Below are 21,086 nucleotides of genomic sequence, written 5' to 3' on the forward strand. Positions count from 1 at the left end.
GTCAGTCTAATCATTATAATCACATAAATTAGTTTAGGTTTGACATTTCTTATAAGGTTGCCTTACTGAAGCACATATCTGTTGTGACTGTTTATAGACTGTAAAGACAGAAATCCCCATGTACAGTCAACAACAGTCAACAACAGTCAGTCAACAACAGTCAGTCAACAACCGTCAACAACAGTCAGTCAACAACAGTCAGTCAACAACAGTCAACAACAACAGTCAGTCAACAACAGTCAGTCAACAACAACAGTCAGTCAACAACAGTCAGTCAACAACAGTCAACAAGAGTCAACAACAGTCAACAACAACAGTCAGTCAACAAGAGTCAACAACAGTCAGTCAACAACAGTCAACAACAGTCAGTCAACAACAACAGTCAGTCAACAACAGTCAACAACAGTCAGTCAACAACAACAGTCAGTCAACAACAGTCAGTCAACAACAACAGTCAGTCAACAACAATCAACAACAGTCAACAACAACAGTCAGTCAACAACAGTCAAGCGCCAGTTGGTCGCAGTCAAAATGCATTCAAATATTTAAATTAATTTTGATTTCTAAGTGTTCTTTGATTAGGTAAAATAAAGGTCTCTGAGGTATGTTGATCTCCGTAGAGTATTTATCTTTGATAAACAATCAATACACTGTAACTGTCATAAGGGGGCGTGGCCAGTGTAGTAGTAACGCGGTTACGTCATACGTCTGCGCCACGTCCACCTTCTGACATTTTCAATGACAGCTTGCACACATTTCTGTAACGTTAGGTTTCTGTGATAACCACAAACTGTCTATGATGCAAAGAGCCGCACACACAGCTTTACATGAGTGGTCGAATATCGTCCGCCCAGCGATGGTCCGCCAGTGTTTACAGTGCAGAGGTAAGTTTACTTTAGCAGCGAGCTAAAGCGGCAGCGGAGCTACAAACACTGGTGGGAGTCATATGTAACGTTATCTAATGTAACGTTATCTAATGTTGTAACGTTATCTAATGTAACGTTATCTAATGTTGTAACGTTATCTAATGTTGTAACGTTATCTAATGTAACGTTATCTAATGTTGTAACGTTATCTAATGTAACGTTATCTAATGTTGTAACGTTATCTAATGTATGTTGAGTCACACAAGAACTTTACTGGACATCATGTTTCATAACAGACTTGTTATCTAACGTTAACTGAGTGTGTTTGTTGAATATTTCACTGTTATGTATCATTTTACAGGATTACATAAATCAGTATCGTTAGCTTCGTAGCTTCAGCACACTTCCAGCCCCAAGCTTTTTTCTAAATACTCAAGTTTAAACTATCTTAAACTAGTTCGTACAGGGTTGTCAGGGGCCACACATGTCTGTGCGGACGGACCTGAGGTCGTTTAAAAGAGCCGAATACTTCCTTTATAGCTCCGATGTCGCTCAGTGTTTGTTATTGTGTTGGTAAGCTAACTGTTGACTGTGTGCTAACCTGCTAACAGTGCCCGTGCTGCACCTGAGCTCACGCGCTTACAGTGTGGTCCCGCCCCCACGCGACAGTGAGGAGAAGGCGATGTTGGACCGGATGCTGCGCGTGGACCATGCGGGTGAATACGGGGCCAACCGCATCTATGCCGGCCAGATGGCAGTGTTGGGTCGATCTAGGACTGGACCTCTCATCCAGGTAGCGGCACAAGTCTGTCCACACTGATGGCTCCAAATGGCTGAGTCATTATTGTTCTACTGAAGGAAACCGTAATGGATGAGTCGCTGTTCAGTGGAAGAAATTGAATCTTAACCTTTCATTTGTCCCTTCTTGTTCACTGATAGATGTTTCTGGGTGACACTGAGTGAATCTGGACAGTTGGGTGTATTTTCCACTTAAAGATCTTGCTCAGTGTGACTTTAATGTCTCATCAAAATCCTTATTGGACATACTGTAAGTGCATACATCTTGATTCCCCATGTTTGTGTTTTTCTTTCTTTAGGAAATGTGGGATCAAGAAAAGAAACACCTTGAGAAATTCAATGAAATTCTGTCTGAGAACAGAGTTCGTCCCACCGCACTGTTACCCCTCTGGAACATTGCTGGGTTTGTATTAGGTTGGTGCAGCTCATACGAATACAGCAGTGTTGATAAAGTTATGAGACAACTTACTCTGAATAACTAAACAAATGCATAAAAGAATGACTTGCTGTAGGAGAATGCAACAATGCCTTTGTCTTTGTGTTGAATTTGTCCACCCACATTTTAGAACTTGATGCCAGTGCTGACAATTATATAAACACGTTAGGACAGGTTGCTGAGTTTGGACCCTTATTCACTGAAGTCTGCTTCACTTTTTAGGCAATATGTACTCAGGCGTTGCTTTATAGAATCTGAACTGTGCGTTTCTTCTGTTTTAAATCTCCTCCAGGTGCATCCAGCGCACTGCTGGGAAAGGAGGGGGCCATGGCCTGCACCGTGGCAGTGGAGGAGAGCATTTCAGAACACTACAACAGCCAGATAAGAACTCTGATGGAGAAGGACCCCGAGAGATACACTGAACTGTTACAAGTGAGTCAGCCACGGTTTTCTCTGTTGCCATTTCTTTACCTTTTTGTGGTGATGGAAGGATGTTAAGGACATTTTCTCATCGTTTAGTATTACACATTAACACATGAGCATTCAAACAAAACAACTGTGCGTCTTAAGATTATATGTCAAACATGGATATCGTACAGGGGATCATGAAAAGAGAGAGAGAGTGTGATTGTATAAAGTTAAAAGGGAGCGATTCATTTGATCATGCTGCAGCAGCTTATGTCTGACGTAATACATGTTTGAAGTATTTGTTTGTCTTTTTTGTTTGTTATATGAATGAATGAATGAATGAATGGCAAGATAGACCGCCTTTAAAAGGGTCTTGTAAAGAGTGATTACATCTGGTATTTTGCCTGATCATATTACATAAAATATTTAATGGCTGACAGTAAAATGGTTGAATCATGCAGTTAATTTGAATAGAAATAGTGAAAACGGTTTCAGTGTAACCAGAAGTTTGGAGCAAAACTCACAGGTGAACCATGTAAATAAGAACATTACAACACTTTATTGTTGTTGGCCTTTTATTGTCAGTCCTGTTAGAACAGACTGAGACATTTGTCTGGTTATAACAGAGCACTGATGGAATTCAATCTAAATAAGTTCACTGAGTTAATGAATGGTCTTTGGGGTTTATTTTAATAGGTTATCAAGGAATTCAGAGATGATGAGTTGGAGCACCATGACACAGGATTGGAGCATGATGCTGAAACAGTAAGTATATTTTATAATCTGTCTGTGTGGCCGTGCTTGATGTTTCACATGTTTCTGGTGGTGTTTTGGGTTTAGCTTACTGAGATCTATTATATATCAAGGACACAAATCCTCCCTGAACTCCTTGTGGTATCAAAGTACATTAAAACAAGTACAAAACAGACACATATCACTAGTCATTTATAAAAGAATTAGCCCTCCTTGAAGTTTTTAATGAATGCCATTTAAAATACTGCAATCTAACTATGTTGTATTTGTTTTTTGTTCTAGGTACCTGGATACTGGTTCCTAAAAAATGCAATACAGCTAGGCTGCAAAGCTGCAATATATGTTTCTGAACGTGTCTAACATTGTATTTAGAATAATTAAATAATTGATATGATGACTCAGTTTGTATAAACAAATTCATTTGAATTTGAATGTCAGTTCATATTCTGCTCGCCTGTAACTTAAGCACCTTTTGATGCAACACTTTGTTTTACTATTTCAAGATTAAAAGTATTGTATACAAACGTTCACAGTTATCTTACAAACTTCACTGTTTTGTACAGTCTATAAATAATGGATAACTGTCTAAGCAGGTGGAGGTAACCATTCCTGAATTAAATAGCAGATCTCTACACTGTGTAAATCCTGTCTCACTCTTTCTGCAATGCTTCCCTTGAGAGGCAGCGTGCCTGATAAGTGATGCTGGTGGGGAAAAAACAAAAACAACCACTTTTAAATTAAGAATTATGATTGAATGAATGAATTAATCTAATTAGCTAATATAACGCTTAAATAAATGTTAAGACCTGTCTTCTTCCTTTAAGGTCCAGTGTGTAACATTTAGGAGGATCTGTTGACAGAAATAGATTATGATATTCATAAGTATGTTTTCATTAGTATATAATCAGAATGTATGAATATGAAAATAAGAATTGTTGTGTTTTTGTTACCTTAGAATGAGCTGTTTTTATCTACAGAGAGAGTGGGTCCTGCTCCATGGAGTCTGCCATTTTGAATCGCCATGTTTCTACAGTAGCCCAGAACAGACAAACCAAACACTGGCCACTGAGGTTTCTCCTACATTCTTTGTTTGCAATCTGCAACTTCATGGACAGATGCCACTAAATCCTACACACTGGTTCTTTAAGATACCTTAGTAATCTCCTACCTGTCAGTGCAGCACTGGACAATGGACAAACATCATAGACTTCCTGTTCACCAAAAGATAAATACCTAAAATACATGTAATGAGGACATATTGTTACACAGCCATCATACCCTTCAACAAACTCTCCTGTTTCACATGTAATAGTTCATATATCAAACTGAGCAATGACTTGTCATCCTGGCCTAACTGCTAAGCGACCTCACACAGCTGTTCTTGGTACATTAGGTCACTGAGAAAGAGGGATTGACAAGAGGCTTGTCCAGGGGCCCCTAATGTATTAGGCCTTTCAGCAGGTTAAGCAAAGTGTTCATTCCCCTCCTAGACAATATCAGTTTGCTCTCACTGTACATTGAATATTGACCCAAGGCCTGTTTACCCATGATATTAGCCTTTTTATGCACTGGGGACATGATTATGCAGTGACTTAAGGCCAGTGGCAGTGGCTGTTTGGACTTGAATAAAATCCTTTGATGGTAAAGCTTTTACTATACGAACAAATTAAGGGAAGGCACCACTTACTGTTTAGAGTTCTAGCAAGAGTTTGGGCCACGATGAGCCACCAGAACAACAAATCTGTGGAGCTGAAAGTGTCTAATCCTTTGGTTTATGACATTCCCATCAGCCCCAGCTGTAGTGTGTACTAATTAGCAAATTATAGTGTAACTAAACTGAATATCATCAGGTTTTGGACGGTTGGACTTAACAGAACAAGCATTTAAATAGGAATGTGTGATACAGTTTTTCCCTATCTTCTGACATTTTACAGAGCAAACAATTAATTCATCATAAAAAACAAATCAAAAATATTGATATGTGCATGTCTGTCTGTACATTGATATCAATACTAAGAAGTGTCTCTGGTCTATTTTGCATAGCATGAAGTCAGAGGAGTTATTTTTGCGGGGGTGGGTTTGCATATCAGACCTGACCTCAAGGGTTAATATGGCCTCCACTCTTTAAAGACACATTCGTCTTTACTGTCCATCAGCTTGAGAAAAAACTGAAGTTAAACAACCACGTCTCAGCCTTGATGATTCGTGGACATTATGATCATTATTTAGTTAGTTTTGCTCACCACAGTGAATCCCTATCATGATCCTGGTATGCTGCAACAGTTGTTTCTACATTTTCTGATTTATAAAAGAATTCTCACTATCTTACCTGCACTAAATAAACACATGAATAAAACAAAGGGTTTAAGGAGGTAATAGGAGGTCACACACACTATACATAAGCAACATGAGACAGTGGGCAGCTTTGCAAATCAAAGGTAGATCATCAGCCCCAGATTAATAGTGCTGACAGTTTTATAGCAAGGTGCTACTGTTTAAATAAAGCCACAAATGTACAGCTCCGTCTGTAGCACCATTTTGGGTGATGTAATTACTGGTAAGTAAAAACAGGAGTGATGACTCAGTCAAAACACAGGTGTTACTAACTGTAAGCCATCAACTTTACATCTGAATTAGCTGCCATCGCTCAACCATAGATATAATACTCTTTGTAATACTTTTAATTTCAATTTCACTGAATCAGAAAGCTACTGTCTGTGGCCATCAGGAATTCATGTGAATTGTTTAGGTTCTTTTCTCAGAATCACGTCCAAAGGAATCTGCTGAAACACTGTCTGAGATATTGGCATCAAGGTTTTGAAAAGAGCAATAAAACTAAACTAGGACTGTCTTGCTACCCGTGAAGAATCGTGGTTGTAAATTTTCAGCAGCACGAATAATACAAATCCTTATAAGTCATAAAAGCTTTCGGATACAGATTGCATTGCTTCTTGGCTTAGATACACGCAGACTGTCAGTCAGCAGGCCTTTCTGGGGTTTATGGTAACAGGTAGCATAAGGTCCATCTGTAGCAATGAGTAACCCAGGGGATTTAGTTGATATTGTTTCAGTTTAAAATCATCGTTAATGTGTTGCCCATAACACAAGACCAGGGTTATTATAGTTTTGTATTTTTAATTTATTTTGATTTTTCTTTAATTGATTTTTTATTTCAGTTCAGTTTAATTTCAATTAGGTTTCTTTAAGAAGTTCAGAATAGGTATTACAATGCAAACAGAACACTTTGTGAAGGTAGTTGACTCACAGTTATAGACATCCCTAAACATACACATCCATGCCTCCTCATCATCAACTAAAACTAAAGAACACATTTTGGACCCAGGGTTCAAATCCAACCTGTGGCCCTTTGCCGTGTGTCAGACTTTACCTCTTCAATCTTATTTTAGTTAGTTTTGTAAGTACACAATATTGTTTCAGTTGGTTTTAAATGTTCTCTAAAGTTTTTTATTTTTATTTCAGTTAACTTAAATGCTTTCATTAGTTTTTTTGTTTTTAGTTTAGTTTTAGTTGACTATATTAACCTTGCACAAGACACAGTATTTTTGCCTTTCTCCTTGAAGACACGCTGTCTCTATCTTTGTACATCTTAAGGTTAGTGCTTATATATCTATTTAAACTTATTATTGCCTTTTTATCCATTGTCCCATTGCACTGTGTCCTCTGCAACATAATGATATAATGTTTTGTCTGATGAGCTCAGCCCAGTTGACAGCCTGGGGTGATAAAGCTAACACAGATGCTAACTGTCATGTCACCATAAATTTTATGTACAAATCATGTGCATGCTTATTAGAGTATGCATTGCCTTGGCCCTTTAACAAGGTGTTCCCAGAAGTGAGGGGCCATTAGCTCGAAGTGAGTCAGTAGAGCTTTTCATATACTTGTGCTTATCCAGGTCAACTATTCACATATTGCAGCATGAGCTGAAAAACAGCCACACTCAGACAGGGAACTCTATAAATAGTAAACAGTAAACATTTTTACTGCTCTGTGGTATGCCTATAAATACCTGTAAAGTGATGTCACTATATATGCTTTAGATTACTATGTTACACATAGTGAAAATTTGCTGATCTTTTTACAGTTTTATTGTTTGTTTTTTGCTTGTGACATAGAAGTAAATATATGTTAAATTGTTGTGCTAAGAGATATACTATGCATATGTGCATGCTCACGTGCATCTGAATGCTTAAATGCATACTAAATCTTTTGGGTGACTGAGGGGTGTGTGGCCTGAAAGAGCAGTGACCACATGTCCACATGTCTTCACAGTGTGCAGCGACAACACATGATGCAAAGGGCTTACATCACTTCAGCTGGAATCTCTGATTTACAGCCTGTCATACAGGGCCATCTACCAATCACTTTGGAGAAAGAAAAAACACACCAAGGTCAGTCTCTGAGTAAGGTTTATCAATAAGAAATTTCTAAAAAATTATTTCACGATGAAAAAATAACCACAACTACAATAAAGGTAAAAGAACCATGACGTCTCAAATGTTGATGTATTTGTGCATGTAACAAATCATTGCCACTCTGACTTTAAATTGCGTGGCAAACTGATTGTTTGGAGCATCTACTTTTTTATGGCAAAATTGCATGTAGACACATTTTCTGCATGATCATGTTGTCAGTCCACCACTTTGGTTGCTTTGAAATAGCTCAACATTTATTGGAAGGATTGTCATTAAATATTGTATTATATTCATGGTCCCCAGAAGATGAATGCTAATGACTTTACATACTTAAAGGTCCAGTGTGAAACATTCATGAGGATCTGTTGGCAGAAATCAGGTATTTTTTTATTAGTGTGTAAATGCCTGAAAATAAGAATTGTGTTTCCATTGACTTAGAATGAGTTTTTATCTAAAGACGGAATGAGTCCTCTTCTACAGAGTTTCTTTTCCTACAGTAGCCCAGAACAGACAAACTAAACACTGGCTCTAGATAGGGCCTTTTGTGTTTTTCACAAGTTTGGTGTAGTTTCTACTACACACTCGCTCACCAAGTGGTATTAAGTTAGATCTACAACTTCACCGCTAGATTACCATTAAATCCTACACTCTGGTCCGTTAACCCTCTTTGTCCCGTGTGGGACATAAAGTTACAAGAATCTACCTGTTGGTGTCCGTCTGAGGATGACTTTGGGAATTTGTTCTTGCAGCATCCATAGTATGAACTGCAAATGGTAAATGGACACTTATTTTGTGTCTAACGCACATGACCTGGGTTTTCTTGATGTTTCTACGGTGACTGGTCTGTTTGGCATACATGATGATTCTGTCTGACTTTTGTTGAAAGCGGTTATAGTCAATGACTAGTAATGACTTTGATCTTCTGTTAACATTTAATTTGTGCTACCATCAGGTCAAAGTTTGAATTTGTCCAATACTTTGCTTTATGACCAAATACTTGCAAAACTAGTGACACTCCCATCAGCCTCAGCTATAGCTACTTTGTGTAGCATGCTAACATGCATGCTAACATGCTAAACTAAGATGATGAACATGGTAAAACATATACTTGCCAAACATCAACAAGAGAAGTTTTGTCATTGTGAACATGTTACCGTTTAGCTCAAAGAACAGCCTCAAATCAGCATAGCCATAGCAGTTGTCAAACTTTCAAATGGAGGGCTTTAGGTACGTTTTTAGGGTGTGAAATGTATTTTTACAGAGATCTAAGGTATATTTAAATAAACAATGATATTAAATGGGTAACTAGACAAGATCAAGGTGACATTTGCTTTACTTATGTAAAGGACCTTTTCGAGTGCCTGGAGTTGAGCATGGAGTGACCCCATCGCTGGTATCCATCATTGCACTGACAGGCCCGGTGGTTCACCCAGCATGACTCCAAGGCCACGTTGCTGCTCCACTGTGTCATAAGCCCCAAAGACACTTCAAGCTGCTCACTCAAACACAGTATGCCACCCCCCAAAAGTGAATTCAGGATTTTTAATATGAGGTGAACACCAGGTCACTTACCTTAAGTTGTCAATAAATAGTTATTATTAGTTTTTTATGTGTACACATTTCCACATGAGTCCATTTTGAAAAAACAGAATCTATTAGAATAATTACACTAAATGCATATGAAGTTGCACAAGTCTTCTACCATATGCTCATTCCTCCACAGTGATGGAGAAAGTAACATTTTCTTAGCCTAAATTATGTGGAGAAAAACAGCATATGTGCAAGTTGCATGACCAGATATATATTTCACACATATTTGCACCTACTAACTTCTGTGACGTAATGCTTTTAGTTCTCTAATCTCACAGTTTGTCCTTTACACATCTTTGACTGTTTAGGATTGTGGTTGTGGCATTCATACTAGAGGCTGAACATATTTTGCCTGGATGAAGGTGCGTCTGGCACGCCAATAAGTTGGACAGAATGAATAGCTGGTTGTGAGGCGTTCAACAGAATGAGCTGCAGCTTCTCGTAGCACTCAGAACTTATTCACTTGTCAGCTATCCTTTTCTATGCCTGTTACACTACCTCACCCACCCTATCACTCCTGAATCCAACACCAAGTATCCCTGCCATCGACCCCTCCTCCATCTATCACACTGATGCATTGGCAGTCTGCAGAAGGTTACCACGCAAGGCCTCTTAACACCTGGTTTTAGGGATAGTTTTGCCCACCCCACCTGCTCACCTCCTGCAGGGGCCTAGCACTTTACACCGATTCCGCTAAGACCCTGTCTGTCATCCTTACTGATTGAACGGAGATCTCTGGCAGTGTTACTTTGGCCAGGTCTCATATCTCTCGCCTAAGGCTTGTTTTCATGTGGCTTGTAAAGATGCCACTCTTATCTCCTATCAATCATGGGCCTCTTTTCCCAGCTATGCCCTCGACTGCTGGTGACAACATAGATTCAGAGTGATGTTGTTGCAGATTGTCAAATTACACGCAACATGGCAAGGGGAGCTACAAGGCATGATTGTGGTCTCGGTCACAACCCCATAGAAGGTTTTGTTCTTTCATTTCTTGATACAAATTGGCATTTTTTTTAGTCTTAAAACAAGAGTTTGTTGATAGAGCTACTCTATTGTTTGAATGTTGTTCATATGGTTGGATTTTGGGATTGTTACCTGTGAGTTGCAACCTTTCTGCACTGTGGTGCAGTGCATAAGAATCCAGCATGTGACTACTGTCTCTGGCTCGTTGTTCTTTGAAGCTATCAGCCGACAAACATTCTAGCTCGTGGCCGGGCCCTCAGCTCTTGAGGCTGGTGATGACACACATGTTCAGCAGACAAAGTGCTTGGACCACCCAGGCTTTAGGTGTCCTGACCTTGGAGGTTGTCTGTAAGAAATAACAACACAAGAGGAGAAAGAATGCCTCCTATGCGGCACAAGGGGTCAAGCCATTGCCCCTGACAGGGTGAAGTTCAACATGTCTCATGAGCCCTTATGGGTTATGCAAAACCCTCTGTTTGTTTTTCAGAGGTAAAGAGACAAATGTAATACACTCCAGAAGTGTGTCAGGTCTCACTTTGTGTGTGTGTGTGTGTGTAGAGGTATGTAAGTGTGTCTGTTGTAGATGCTACGAGGGACCATGTTTGACCCATGACGAGTTGTGGCAGTTGAATCACTGGGGGTGTAGAACACAAATTCCCTTTAATCCACTGATCTGAAGCCTGCAGTGAAAAACGTATCATTCTGTCCAATCCCATATCAAAGAAAAACAGAATAGCAGCAATGCCATCTCTCTGTTCGTGACATTCTAGTGAAATGGTGATAGATTTACAGCAACTTCTTTCGTTTTTCAGCTATTTGAGGTATCTGTTAAACAGATTGTTGCATTGATTTCTGGGAAGACAGATGGTGGTGTGCATGCTTCAAGATAACTGAAGGAATGAAGAATTGTTCAGCTCGGTAGATCAAATTCAGTATAGTGATGTCCTTAGGCTACATTTTTATTGCGCGTAGGTGTATACGATCTCACAGACATATTTTTGAGTAGCTTTGTTTTCTTTCTGGCCATAGTTGAAAGTAGCTAAAATAGCATGAAATGCTTGAAAATGAGACAAAAAATACCATTTTTTTCCTGCCAAAACAATGAGACAAACCTTGATAAATCTGTCTGCCTTGTTTATAAGTCTTTAAATAGTGAGGTAATTATTGCAGACAACATAATGAACTTGTTTTTCTTTGCCAAAAGAGACAAATAATCCTCAGCACACCCAGAATAAAAACAACCACTTTGCTACCCATTTTACAGCCACATGTTTGACCAAATCAAATGTTTTTATGCTTGCCTTTAAAATTGAAATAATTACACGGCCCTTCATCTGTTTCATATTTCACGTTTGACTGTGGAATGTGTGTGCTGTTGTCATTGTGTCCAATCTCCTAAAGGGGTATGTTAACTCAAGGTTTATTGCCTTTATTATGTATTCTTTTCTTTTCTATTTAAAGGCATAGTTTGGGTGGTATTGTATGAGGTACTTAACCATAGTCAGTGTGTTACCTACAGTAGATGTCGGTCTGCAAACCCCTAGTTTGGAGAAGCACAGAAACAAAGCAGTGCACTGCTGTGGACAAGGGCAGCTACAAAACATACTTTAGTCACCTAAAAAAAGGCCCACATAAAAAGGTCAATATCAGTTTAAGTGTGTGCTATAATTTGAATAGTTTACCACTATACCTTGCCATCAGACACCCCTTTCTGACTGGATACTGAAGCGTTTATTTTGCTCACAGGAGTTGCTGGTCCACTGTTTCCTCAATCTGCAGCAAACCAATGTGTTAAAACACCAAAGTCACATAATAACACAAACAAACTAACCGATTAAGGCAGTGGTGGATCAGCAACTCCAGGTTTCTGCAAGGTAAAATTACAGTTTTTGTCAAAAGAGTCTGGTGGCTTTGAAGAAAACATAGATCAATATAAACGCTTTACTTTCCCGTCAGAAAGTGTTGTCTGACAGCAAAGTAAAACAATGAAAATATTATAAATATAGTGTACACTTAAACTGATATTGATTTTTTTAGGTGGCTGAAATACATATTGTTACTGCCCCTGTCCATAGCAGTGCGTTGCTTAGCTTCCGTGCTGGTACTCCTGTCTGCTTCTCCAAACTGCGGGTGTGGCAACCACCGTCTACAGTAGATAATACAATGACTTTAGATGAATACCTTATAAAACCCCACTGCAAACACCCGAATTATCCCTTTAACTCATTAACTCAACCTCATGCCACCCCACAGTCCTTTCAGCCCCAGCAGTCTCATGAGCATGAACATGATCAGCCTCTGGCCTTTCAAGCGATCATTATTTGCTGTGATTGACACGTTGGTTTGCTGTGCATTTCATTGATGAGAATTTTTGAGCCCTGGGGCTCATGCTCCTGCGGTGATCAGTGGTATGTCAGCCATTTCAGGGAGACAAGGCTGGATTACCAACCGGTTAAAGCGTGCAACTGCCCAGAGTCCCCAGACCCCCAGGGGCCCCTCAGCCATGATAGTAATAATCCATCATACCATCGTAAAAGAAATATAAGTTTGCAAACATATTATTTATTATTTACATTATCAATACATCTGAATATTATTTTCTTCAATAATTGATTGATTGATTGTTTAGTTTATAAAATGCCCATCATTATTCTCTGAGGCCGAAGTTAACATATTCAAGTTGCTTTTTTAAATTTTAATCTTAGGTGTAGTACAATGATGTTTATTGACTTTCTCATTTTGGCTTCTTCTCCTGTAGTGTATAATGGAATACAACTAGCTTTTTATTTCAATCAATGTAGTGCCAGTCGACCTCCTGGGCAGCGCTGATATGCCCTTGAGCAAGGCACTAAACCCCTAACTGCTTGGAGCACCAACTATGTGGCAGCCCTGTTACTGTGACACCCCAATAATGCATGTCTATAGGTCCTGTGTGCGTGTTTGTGCATGTGTGTGTATTTTAGACCTATGTGTATATAATCAAAAAACTAACCACACAGATTGTGTACAGAGTGCTAAATTAAATTTAAAATGTGAAGGGTGTCATGGAGAAACCTATTTTAAATTTCTCTCGTTGTTACTTAGAACATGAATTTTGAGAACATTCAGCGTGCTTGGTGCCACAGTAAAGTGTCCACCACCTGTGCTTTGAGAGTTGACCGTGTGGGAACCTTACGGTACTATTCATTCCCGTGTCGGAAAGTGTTTGAGGTGTGTGCTCCAATGACCTAGGGGGTCACATACCACGCAAAGGGGCTATGCAGTTATGCTGACCATGTAGCTGTTTAAATCAAAACACTGGCAATCAGAGGCTGATGGTGGGAGAGAGAAGAAGAGACACAATAGGGGGAAGGAGACCTTGTTCTTGAGGCATGGTCAGATAGGAGAGGGATAGATAGTGGGTGTGTGCAAAGACTTAAAATATGTTGAAAAGACGCGTGTGTTATCTTTTCTCCTTGCCACTGGCCATCCAGTACCTCCCCTCATGGTGTGTCGTCAGCAGTTTATCCTGGCAGGAGCTGCGAGGGAAATGGGAGGAAATCTGATCCATATGGTGGCACTATAAAGCTCACCGCTGATTTGCAGGCTTCATCAAAACCTGGTCAAGGCTTCATCACTACTGGCATCCTCCTCTCACACCTGGTCACTGCACTCTGAACTTCTTACTCTCTCCTCAGCAGCACAAGTTATCTGTCTGACCCCAGGGGTACCTCAGCAACGGTCTTCAAAGCTTATTCTCATTAAAGAGGTAAGTTCAGTTCCAGGTTGAAAAGTGATGGATTTCATTTAGAACAAGTTATGGACAATAAGATTAGAAGATGAGGAAGAGCTAGTCGTATTGACAGTGATTTTTCATGCTTTGCATTGGACAAATGAAGGTATATGAAGCCAGATTGTGAGTGAGAAATGACGCATTGCATGCGACTGTTTTTGTTATGTTACCTCAGATATGAAGATACTGGGCCAGGTTGCTTTCTTGCTTTTACTTGGAGGAATCTGGTGTCAGAACAACCGTAATGCTAAAGCTAGTGGCAGGTCCACCAAGAAGGCTGGTGGGAACCAAGGAGGGGATGTTGGCCAATCTCCTCTTGCGGTTGATATGACTCCAGGAAGCACAGTGAGCACTAGAGGCACTGGAGGCACAGCTGAAGCAGGACGAGAAGCCGCTGCAGGAGCTCGAGGAGCCGGGCAACAGACAGATGATATGAGGCTGCATTTCCTCAAGAACACCCAAGTTACATGTAACGATGGAACAGCCGCTGGGTGAGATATCCTGGATCTTGTTTTCTCTCACTCGTGTTACTGAAACTCTTAGCAGAACATTGTGTGATTTTTGCCTTTTGCTGGGCAATCCTGTGATACATACATTGAGTGTCCATACATGGCTGCTTTATTCTCGCCATCTCCTCATTTCTGTTTATTTGTGGTTGTACAGGTTTTACCTAAAGGAGTTCAGAGGAAGCCGCCGATGGCTGTTATTTCTGGAAGGTGAGTATTTAAAAACCCAACTGGTTAATTTGGTCCCCAAAGGTCAGCTTGTTTTGGCGTGACGCGCCCATTGGAATGTTGATGAGGATGTCATCTTGTCCCGTCATCTTCTGTTTTTCTCCTTTTTTGGTTTCTGCCTGTCACTTTGATAGACTTAAGATGGGGGATATTTATGTGGATTGTCGTTCAGCTTGATTTATGTGTGTATTCTGAGAGCGCAGAGGAGGTGTGCATCACATTTCCCAAACACAAACGTTTTACCTGGCTGAAGTGACATTCTCTAACGGGTTTTAGGTTTTTTTAACTTCTGAGTGCATTTTTGTGAGCAGTATAGCCAAATAAGTTTGTTTTGCTCTCCCCCCTATAGATAGATCTTAATAGGTCATATATGTGAGTTGTTGTATTTGGAGGAAAAACCACTTTGCACCAGCTGAAAGTCAATCAACAAATTAGATTCTGACAGTTTGCAAATTAAAAGAATCACTTGTTGTTTTTGTCCAGCTCTGAGTGATTGCGTAGTCGCGTTAGCAGACCACGCTACAGGTGCATTCCTCACAGGCCTGTATGATGGGCTAACAAGGGTCCCCCTTGCTGTGCTTGACGTGAATGTCTAATATTAGTCTCTATTATTTTTAGGTGGCTGGTGCTGCCACAGCAGAGAGACCTGTGATTCCAGGTACCAAAATATACCCCGACTAATGAGCTCATCAGGGTGGCCCCGGACAAAAAGAGGTGGGTGAGCCGGCCATGTTTTTAAATGCATGTCATACATGTTCCCATCGTGTTACTTGTTTTACGTAATAGGCAAAAGGACATCTGTCTCATCTCTGAATGCTGGATTTACAGGAACTGGAATACTGTCTTCTCAAGTGGAGGAAAACCCTTATTGGCATAATGCAAACATTGTGTAAGTCCTTGTTATCCTCACTGTGTGTGATATTGTGGCTACTGGAGGCGTCACATTTAGACAGTACCATTTGTACATGTTTGTGAGACATGGACCTCTCCCCATTAATGCTCAGCAGGATATAGTTAAATACACAGTAGACATTGAAATATGATCTTATGGCCGGGTTGGGAGGTTTACTTTAAAATGTTTTATTTGATACTATAACTAATTACTATAAATTAAGAAAATTAGTAACCTAATCAAGGTATCACAATATTAAAGTAAGAACTTTCCGTTACTTTTGGATTACCTGAACACCAAATTTTCAAATAAAGACAAGAGAAAAGTTTTATAAATAAGATGACTTGTACAAATTCTTCAACTGAATTATGCAACTTTAAAAAATGAACTGGAAACCAAGATGTTTAGCATGAAAAGTGTCTCCTCAGAGTATTTTTGTAAAGAAAAGCTTTTCATTAAGCAAATTCAGGCAGTAACAATATAATCTGTTACTCCCCAAGTCTGCTTATGGTTTACAGCAAGTTTTGTTTGTGCCTCTAGTTGTTCAATGACATTGAAGTGTAAACAAAAAATTGACATAAGCCCCCAACATTACAAATGAATTATGGTTAACGTGTTACATATTTACACATCCAGCTGACACAGAGCAACATCACTATTCATTTGGAGTTGTGTTCCTGGAAACTTTGTGAATGTGAGCCATATATTCACTCCTCTTTTAGCTCTGTTTTGGTCTTCAGAGGGCTGTTTAGCTGATAAATGCATTTGGTTGCCAACTTTGTCTGTCTGCCAAAAAACAATGAGATCAAAACATTTTAATATTCTCCACAGAATTAAGGAGAACTGCAGAGTCACTGCGAGTTGTCCTAGTTCCCGTTATGCATGCATGGTTACTTGTTAATATGAAAATATTGATTAGTGCTGCTTTAAAGCAAGACAACCTTTTAAAGAAATTACACAACATTCCTCAGACAAAACTGAAGGGTTTTGCTGCTTCAGCCTTACTTGGTCCAGTATGACCAGTACCTTATAGTGGCTCAGGTCAACCAGTTTCTGATACAGTATATGACAGAAGAGTTGATTTTCACGGAGGAAAGAGGGAATTGTTTTGATGGCTTCAAGCTCTAGTCTATCAGTGTGATTGTGTCCTTTTCTTTAGATTCATTCCATACTGTTCCAGTGATGTGTGGAGTGGCACTGGGCCTGCCCCAACCCCTCCTCCAAGGCCACGACAAGGCAGAGAAAAAGAGAGAGATAGAACTGCAAATGCAAGTACGTTTCTTCAGATCCTTCCAAGAGTTTCTGTAAAACAATCTATATCTCCCTTGGTTATAAGAACACATAATGAATCTAACTTTACTTATCTAACTTAAGTTCTGTGCCTCCAATCATTTGTTATCAGCTGAGTACACCTTCATGGGATCCCTGATCATCCGCGAGGTCATCAAAGACCTCATCCCCAAAGGAATCAAGCTGGCCAAGGTTGTCATGCTGTCTGGCACAAGGTGAGTTTGTTTTATCGCTCACGCTCTGATGCTGACCACAGCTCTTTGACAAGCCTGCATCCTTTGTACCATCTGGTTCATCTCCATGCCTAAGAGAAGCCCTATTTTGGGTGTATCCTCTTGTCAACAATAAAAATTTTTACAGTCAACTGTGAACAATGACATAATGTCTATTAGAGGGCCTTGCCCTGTAATAGTGAACATTCCTCCCAGGTTAGCAAGATGGTTGTTGGGACTTACCCTCTGGTCATAAAACAGGATCCACTGACTGAATGCAAAGCTGCTCAATTTTGACGTCCCTGCTATTAGCTGGCATTTGCTGTCATTTTGATACCCCTTATGAAAATGGCAATCTCAAAGCCAAACTATTTATTGAATTCTTGACTCCCCTGCAGCGCTGGTGGAACAGGTGTTTTGCTGAATATTGAGAGAGTGGCCAGTCAGCTGGAGCAGCTCGGCGCAGAGGCTCAGGTTCGAGGCCTTGTGGACTCTGGGTGGTTTCTAGAGAGTAAACAGCAGAGATCACCTAACTGTCCCGAAACCATTTCCTGCTCACCTGAAGATGCTATCAAGATAGGACTCAGGTAAAGTCATGCATTCTTCAATCAGCCTGTATAGATTACCCGTAAAGAAACACTTTCATAGGTTTAAAATGATCTCTCTTTTGCTATACGGTGCTGTCTTATTTGGTTTTATTATGTAATGTTGTACTGAGCAATAGATTTATGTGTCGTGACAGCGTGTGTTGTTTTCTCAGATTGTGGAATGGGGTTGTGCCTGATAGATGTCGGCAGCTCTATAAGAGAGGAGAGGAGTGGCAGTGTTTCTTTGGCCACAAACTGTACTCTACCTTGACCTGTGAGTGCTGCCTGGTGCAAATGTATCATGATATTAGATAAGCATGCTATATATTGGACTTAAGCTATTCAAAAGTAATGTGCCCCGAAATATGAGAGGTGACAGTTTAATTTACGCAGAAGCTGAAAAGTCCCAAGTGTTATCTAATGTTGGTGATTTTCATACTTTTACTTCAGCGGAGGAAGTCCATGGTCTTTTACAACATTTCCGTTGGATCGAAAACCCACAAGAAAAAAAGAAATTCTGCTGTTTTTTCCGTTACAATGTGGTAAAATTGATACATTATTATATTTACACATCCAGCAGATACAGAGCAATCCAAATATTAACATTCATTTGGAGTCGTGTCTCAATATTCACTCTCCTTTTAGCTCTGTTTTGTTCTCCACCAACTACTGAGGGAAATATCTGACTCTTTAGTTACTAAATGCTGTCTGCCGTTGAGCAGGTAGTGTACAACACGTTTATCAGTCCTAAAAATAACTGCCTGCTATGTCTGGAAATGATGCTGATGACAGCCGTGAGATTGAATCAAAACAGTAAAGTTGCGGGCAGTAAAACCAAAACAATGAGCTGAAACTAGCTATAAAGCTCATTAGAGCTAAGTCGGGTAACAGATGACATAGTCATCTGACCCACTGTTAATATAAATATATTGATTGGTGCATCTTTAATATTGAACTATTTGTATTCCCTGTAGCCCCCCTGTTTGTTGTGCAATGGCTGTTTGATGAGGAGCAGCTGAGAGTGGAGAACATCTACATGGGAGGACAGAGTCTGTCCGAGGAACAGTGGCAGTACATACAGAACCTGGGCAGGGAGCTCAAGAACTCACTGACAGATGTCACGTAAGTTCCCACAGACCTACATGGAAGAGTAAGATATAGCTAATGATAACACTAAATGCATCAGCTGATTCAAGTACTAAAGAGAGATTGCTGTATTCTTCTGTGTGTGTTTTTCAGGGCTGTGTTTGCTCCGTCCTGCCTCTCCCACACACTGATTACTAAAAGGTAAGAGTGGATTTGACTCCTGTGGTGGTAATGCACTTTTGTGCCTTCCAACCCTCATTTTATTCTTGCCTCTACCAGTAGTCATCTCTAACTAGTGAGCTCATGCTGCTGTTTTTATTCGCTCATTTGTCATTCCGCATTCTTCATGTCACCAAATGCCATTTCACACTTTCCCCTAACCCCTTGGTACCCCTTGAACACACTCATCATTTTGCTGCACAGATGGACACTGATGGGTCAGTGAAGTCTTAGCTAGGTTTACAGACTCAGGCTAAGTTAAGTGTATTTATTGAGGGTGCTGATTCTTTATGGGAGGAGCTGAAGGTCCAAGGTCATTGTAGTTCATTTTGCAGTGGCTGTCCTGTGATGCTATACTTGCTGCACCGAGATAAAGAGCCAAAAGTGGGCAAAGCAAATTGTGAACCTTGGGTTGATTATACCATGAGATCATTGATGACATTTTCTCGCTCCTCAGTTGACCCAATAATCTTATCCATTCCTCTGCTTACTGTCAACCTTTCCCTTTCTCTGTCTTTGCCTCTGTTTATTTCCAATCCATATCTCCCCTGTCTGCTTGTTCTTCTAGTAACTGGATGAATTTCCAAGTTAGAGGCACCTCTCTGCCACGGGCCCTGCACTGCTGGGACAGGAGTCTGGAGGCAACCCGCAACAACAGAACCCCTGCCAAAGGTTGTCCTTTCCACCTGGTGGACACCTGCCAGTGGCCTCAGTGCAACCCCACCTGCCCAGCCTTGGTGGACCAGGCCACCCAGCAGGAGCTCACCCTGCTCCAGATGCTGGTAGCCATGGGCCTTGACCTCCAGAAGCTGGGCCTAGATCCCCAGGGAGATGCAGATTCTCTGGCCAGCATGGTCAGTAATGGTGGTTAAGTGTAAAAGTACATTGGAGCTTAAGAGATAGACATGCAAAGGCTTACAAGAGGGGAAAAAATGTATTGAAATTATAATGTAACCATAGAAATAGTACAGAAATACGGTTACTATGTCTTGTGCTGCTCAGCATTCCATTATGCTTCATGTGTCTGTTAAATTGGTGACTTGACTGGTGGGTATGTCACTGTGTCTGAGTGGTTTGGTTGTCCCACTACCTCTTCCACCAGAGGAAGGAGCTTTGGGTCTAAACCAAAGGTGGTTGAATAGTTTTGAGTTTTAGCAGATGGCCGGACATACTGTACCTCACTTTCATCCTGATTACTCTACATGAAAATTAAACTTCAGAGCATGGTCGTAGGGTTGAATATTTATACGAATACGAATAGAGGCTCCTGGAAAATGTCAGAGGTACAAACATGTTGCTTGGACAGGACTCATGAAAAATAAACATTTGCACACCATATAGTGTAGTTGTTAGCTTTAAATAAACATTTATTTATGCTCTTTGAACCTAACAATCATACTTTTCGTATGTGCCAAATTATGAGTATTCTGATTCTGAATGTTATTTTACATAAAATAATAAAATACAACTCTGTACTCACGCTAACTCAATATGATTTTGCACACACAGTTCCAAAGACACAGATTGTGATTTTTCTGACTTTTTTAGTCTGTAGCTCTTGATGCTATGCTAACTTATATTACATAATATATATATATATATACAGATTTTATGTGCATGTAAGACTAAAGTGTGATTAGTTATTGATATTTTTCTGTGTTTGTATTGAAGTCTGCAATAAAAAGAAATCAACCCAAGTGATGAATAACCATGGCATTGGTTATCCACCACTCAGCTGTCAGGATAATCTGACATACGTGGACATAATTCACACTTTCACAGTGTCATGCTAGTTTTGCAAGGCATTTACAGACGGTACTGTAACTGTTGTTGTAATGTTTTATTTTCATCTAGGTACTGTAATAACTGTGTCAACCGACAAGGGTTTGACAATAATTGTACCTGCTGGCAATAAGTATCAGACTGAGTTGTTGCTCATGTTGAAACAGGGAATAAAGATATGAATTGGCTTTGACAACATGAACTCTGTTTCTGTGGTTCATCAGTTCTGTGAATTCATTATCTTGACATCCATAATCTATAT

The 21,086-nt window shown here is 40.0% G+C and overlaps 2 protein-coding genes across 3 annotated transcripts; both read left to right on the forward strand.

Moving 5' to 3' along the window:
- The first annotated feature begins 700 nt into the window (after positions 1 to 700).
- Positions 701 to 3,893, forward strand: coq7 (coenzyme Q7 homolog, ubiquinone (yeast)). Its single transcript, XM_051385561.1, has 6 exons — positions 701 to 884; positions 1,478 to 1,659; positions 1,964 to 2,078; positions 2,393 to 2,532; positions 3,205 to 3,273; positions 3,544 to 3,893. The coding sequence occupies exons 1-6, from the start codon at positions 797 to 799 to the stop codon at positions 3,619 to 3,621; spliced, it is 672 nt and encodes a 223-aa protein (XP_051241521.1). The 5' UTR covers positions 701 to 796; the 3' UTR covers positions 3,622 to 3,893.
- Positions 3,894 to 7,615: 3,722 nt separating this feature from the next.
- Positions 7,616 to 21,026, forward strand: notum2 (notum pectinacetylesterase 2). Of its 2 annotated transcripts, XM_051384501.1 has the most exons (13): positions 7,616 to 7,673; positions 13,928 to 13,998; positions 14,198 to 14,513; positions 14,686 to 14,738; positions 15,375 to 15,470; positions 15,585 to 15,645; positions 16,808 to 16,920; positions 17,051 to 17,153; positions 17,549 to 17,737; positions 17,911 to 18,011; positions 18,712 to 18,859; positions 18,977 to 19,024; positions 19,611 to 21,026. In XM_051384501.1, the coding sequence occupies exons 3-13, from the start codon at positions 14,200 to 14,202 to the stop codon at positions 19,912 to 19,914; spliced, it is 1,530 nt and encodes a 509-aa protein (XP_051240461.1). In that variant the 5' UTR covers positions 7,616 to 7,673; positions 13,928 to 13,998; positions 14,198 to 14,199; the 3' UTR covers positions 19,915 to 21,026. The 2 variants fall into 2 exon arrangements, with proteins under 2 accessions (XP_051240461.1, XP_051240460.1); XM_051384500.1 differs by lacking the exon at positions 7,616 to 7,673 and having other exon boundaries at positions 13,592 to 13,998.
- The last annotated feature ends 60 nt before the right edge of the window (positions 21,027 to 21,086 follow it).

The sequence above is a fragment of the Dicentrarchus labrax genome, unplaced genomic scaffold, assembly GCF_905237075.1.
Source record: "Dicentrarchus labrax unplaced genomic scaffold, dlabrax2021, whole genome shotgun sequence".
Lineage (NCBI taxonomy): Eukaryota > Metazoa > Chordata > Actinopteri > Moronidae > Dicentrarchus > Dicentrarchus labrax.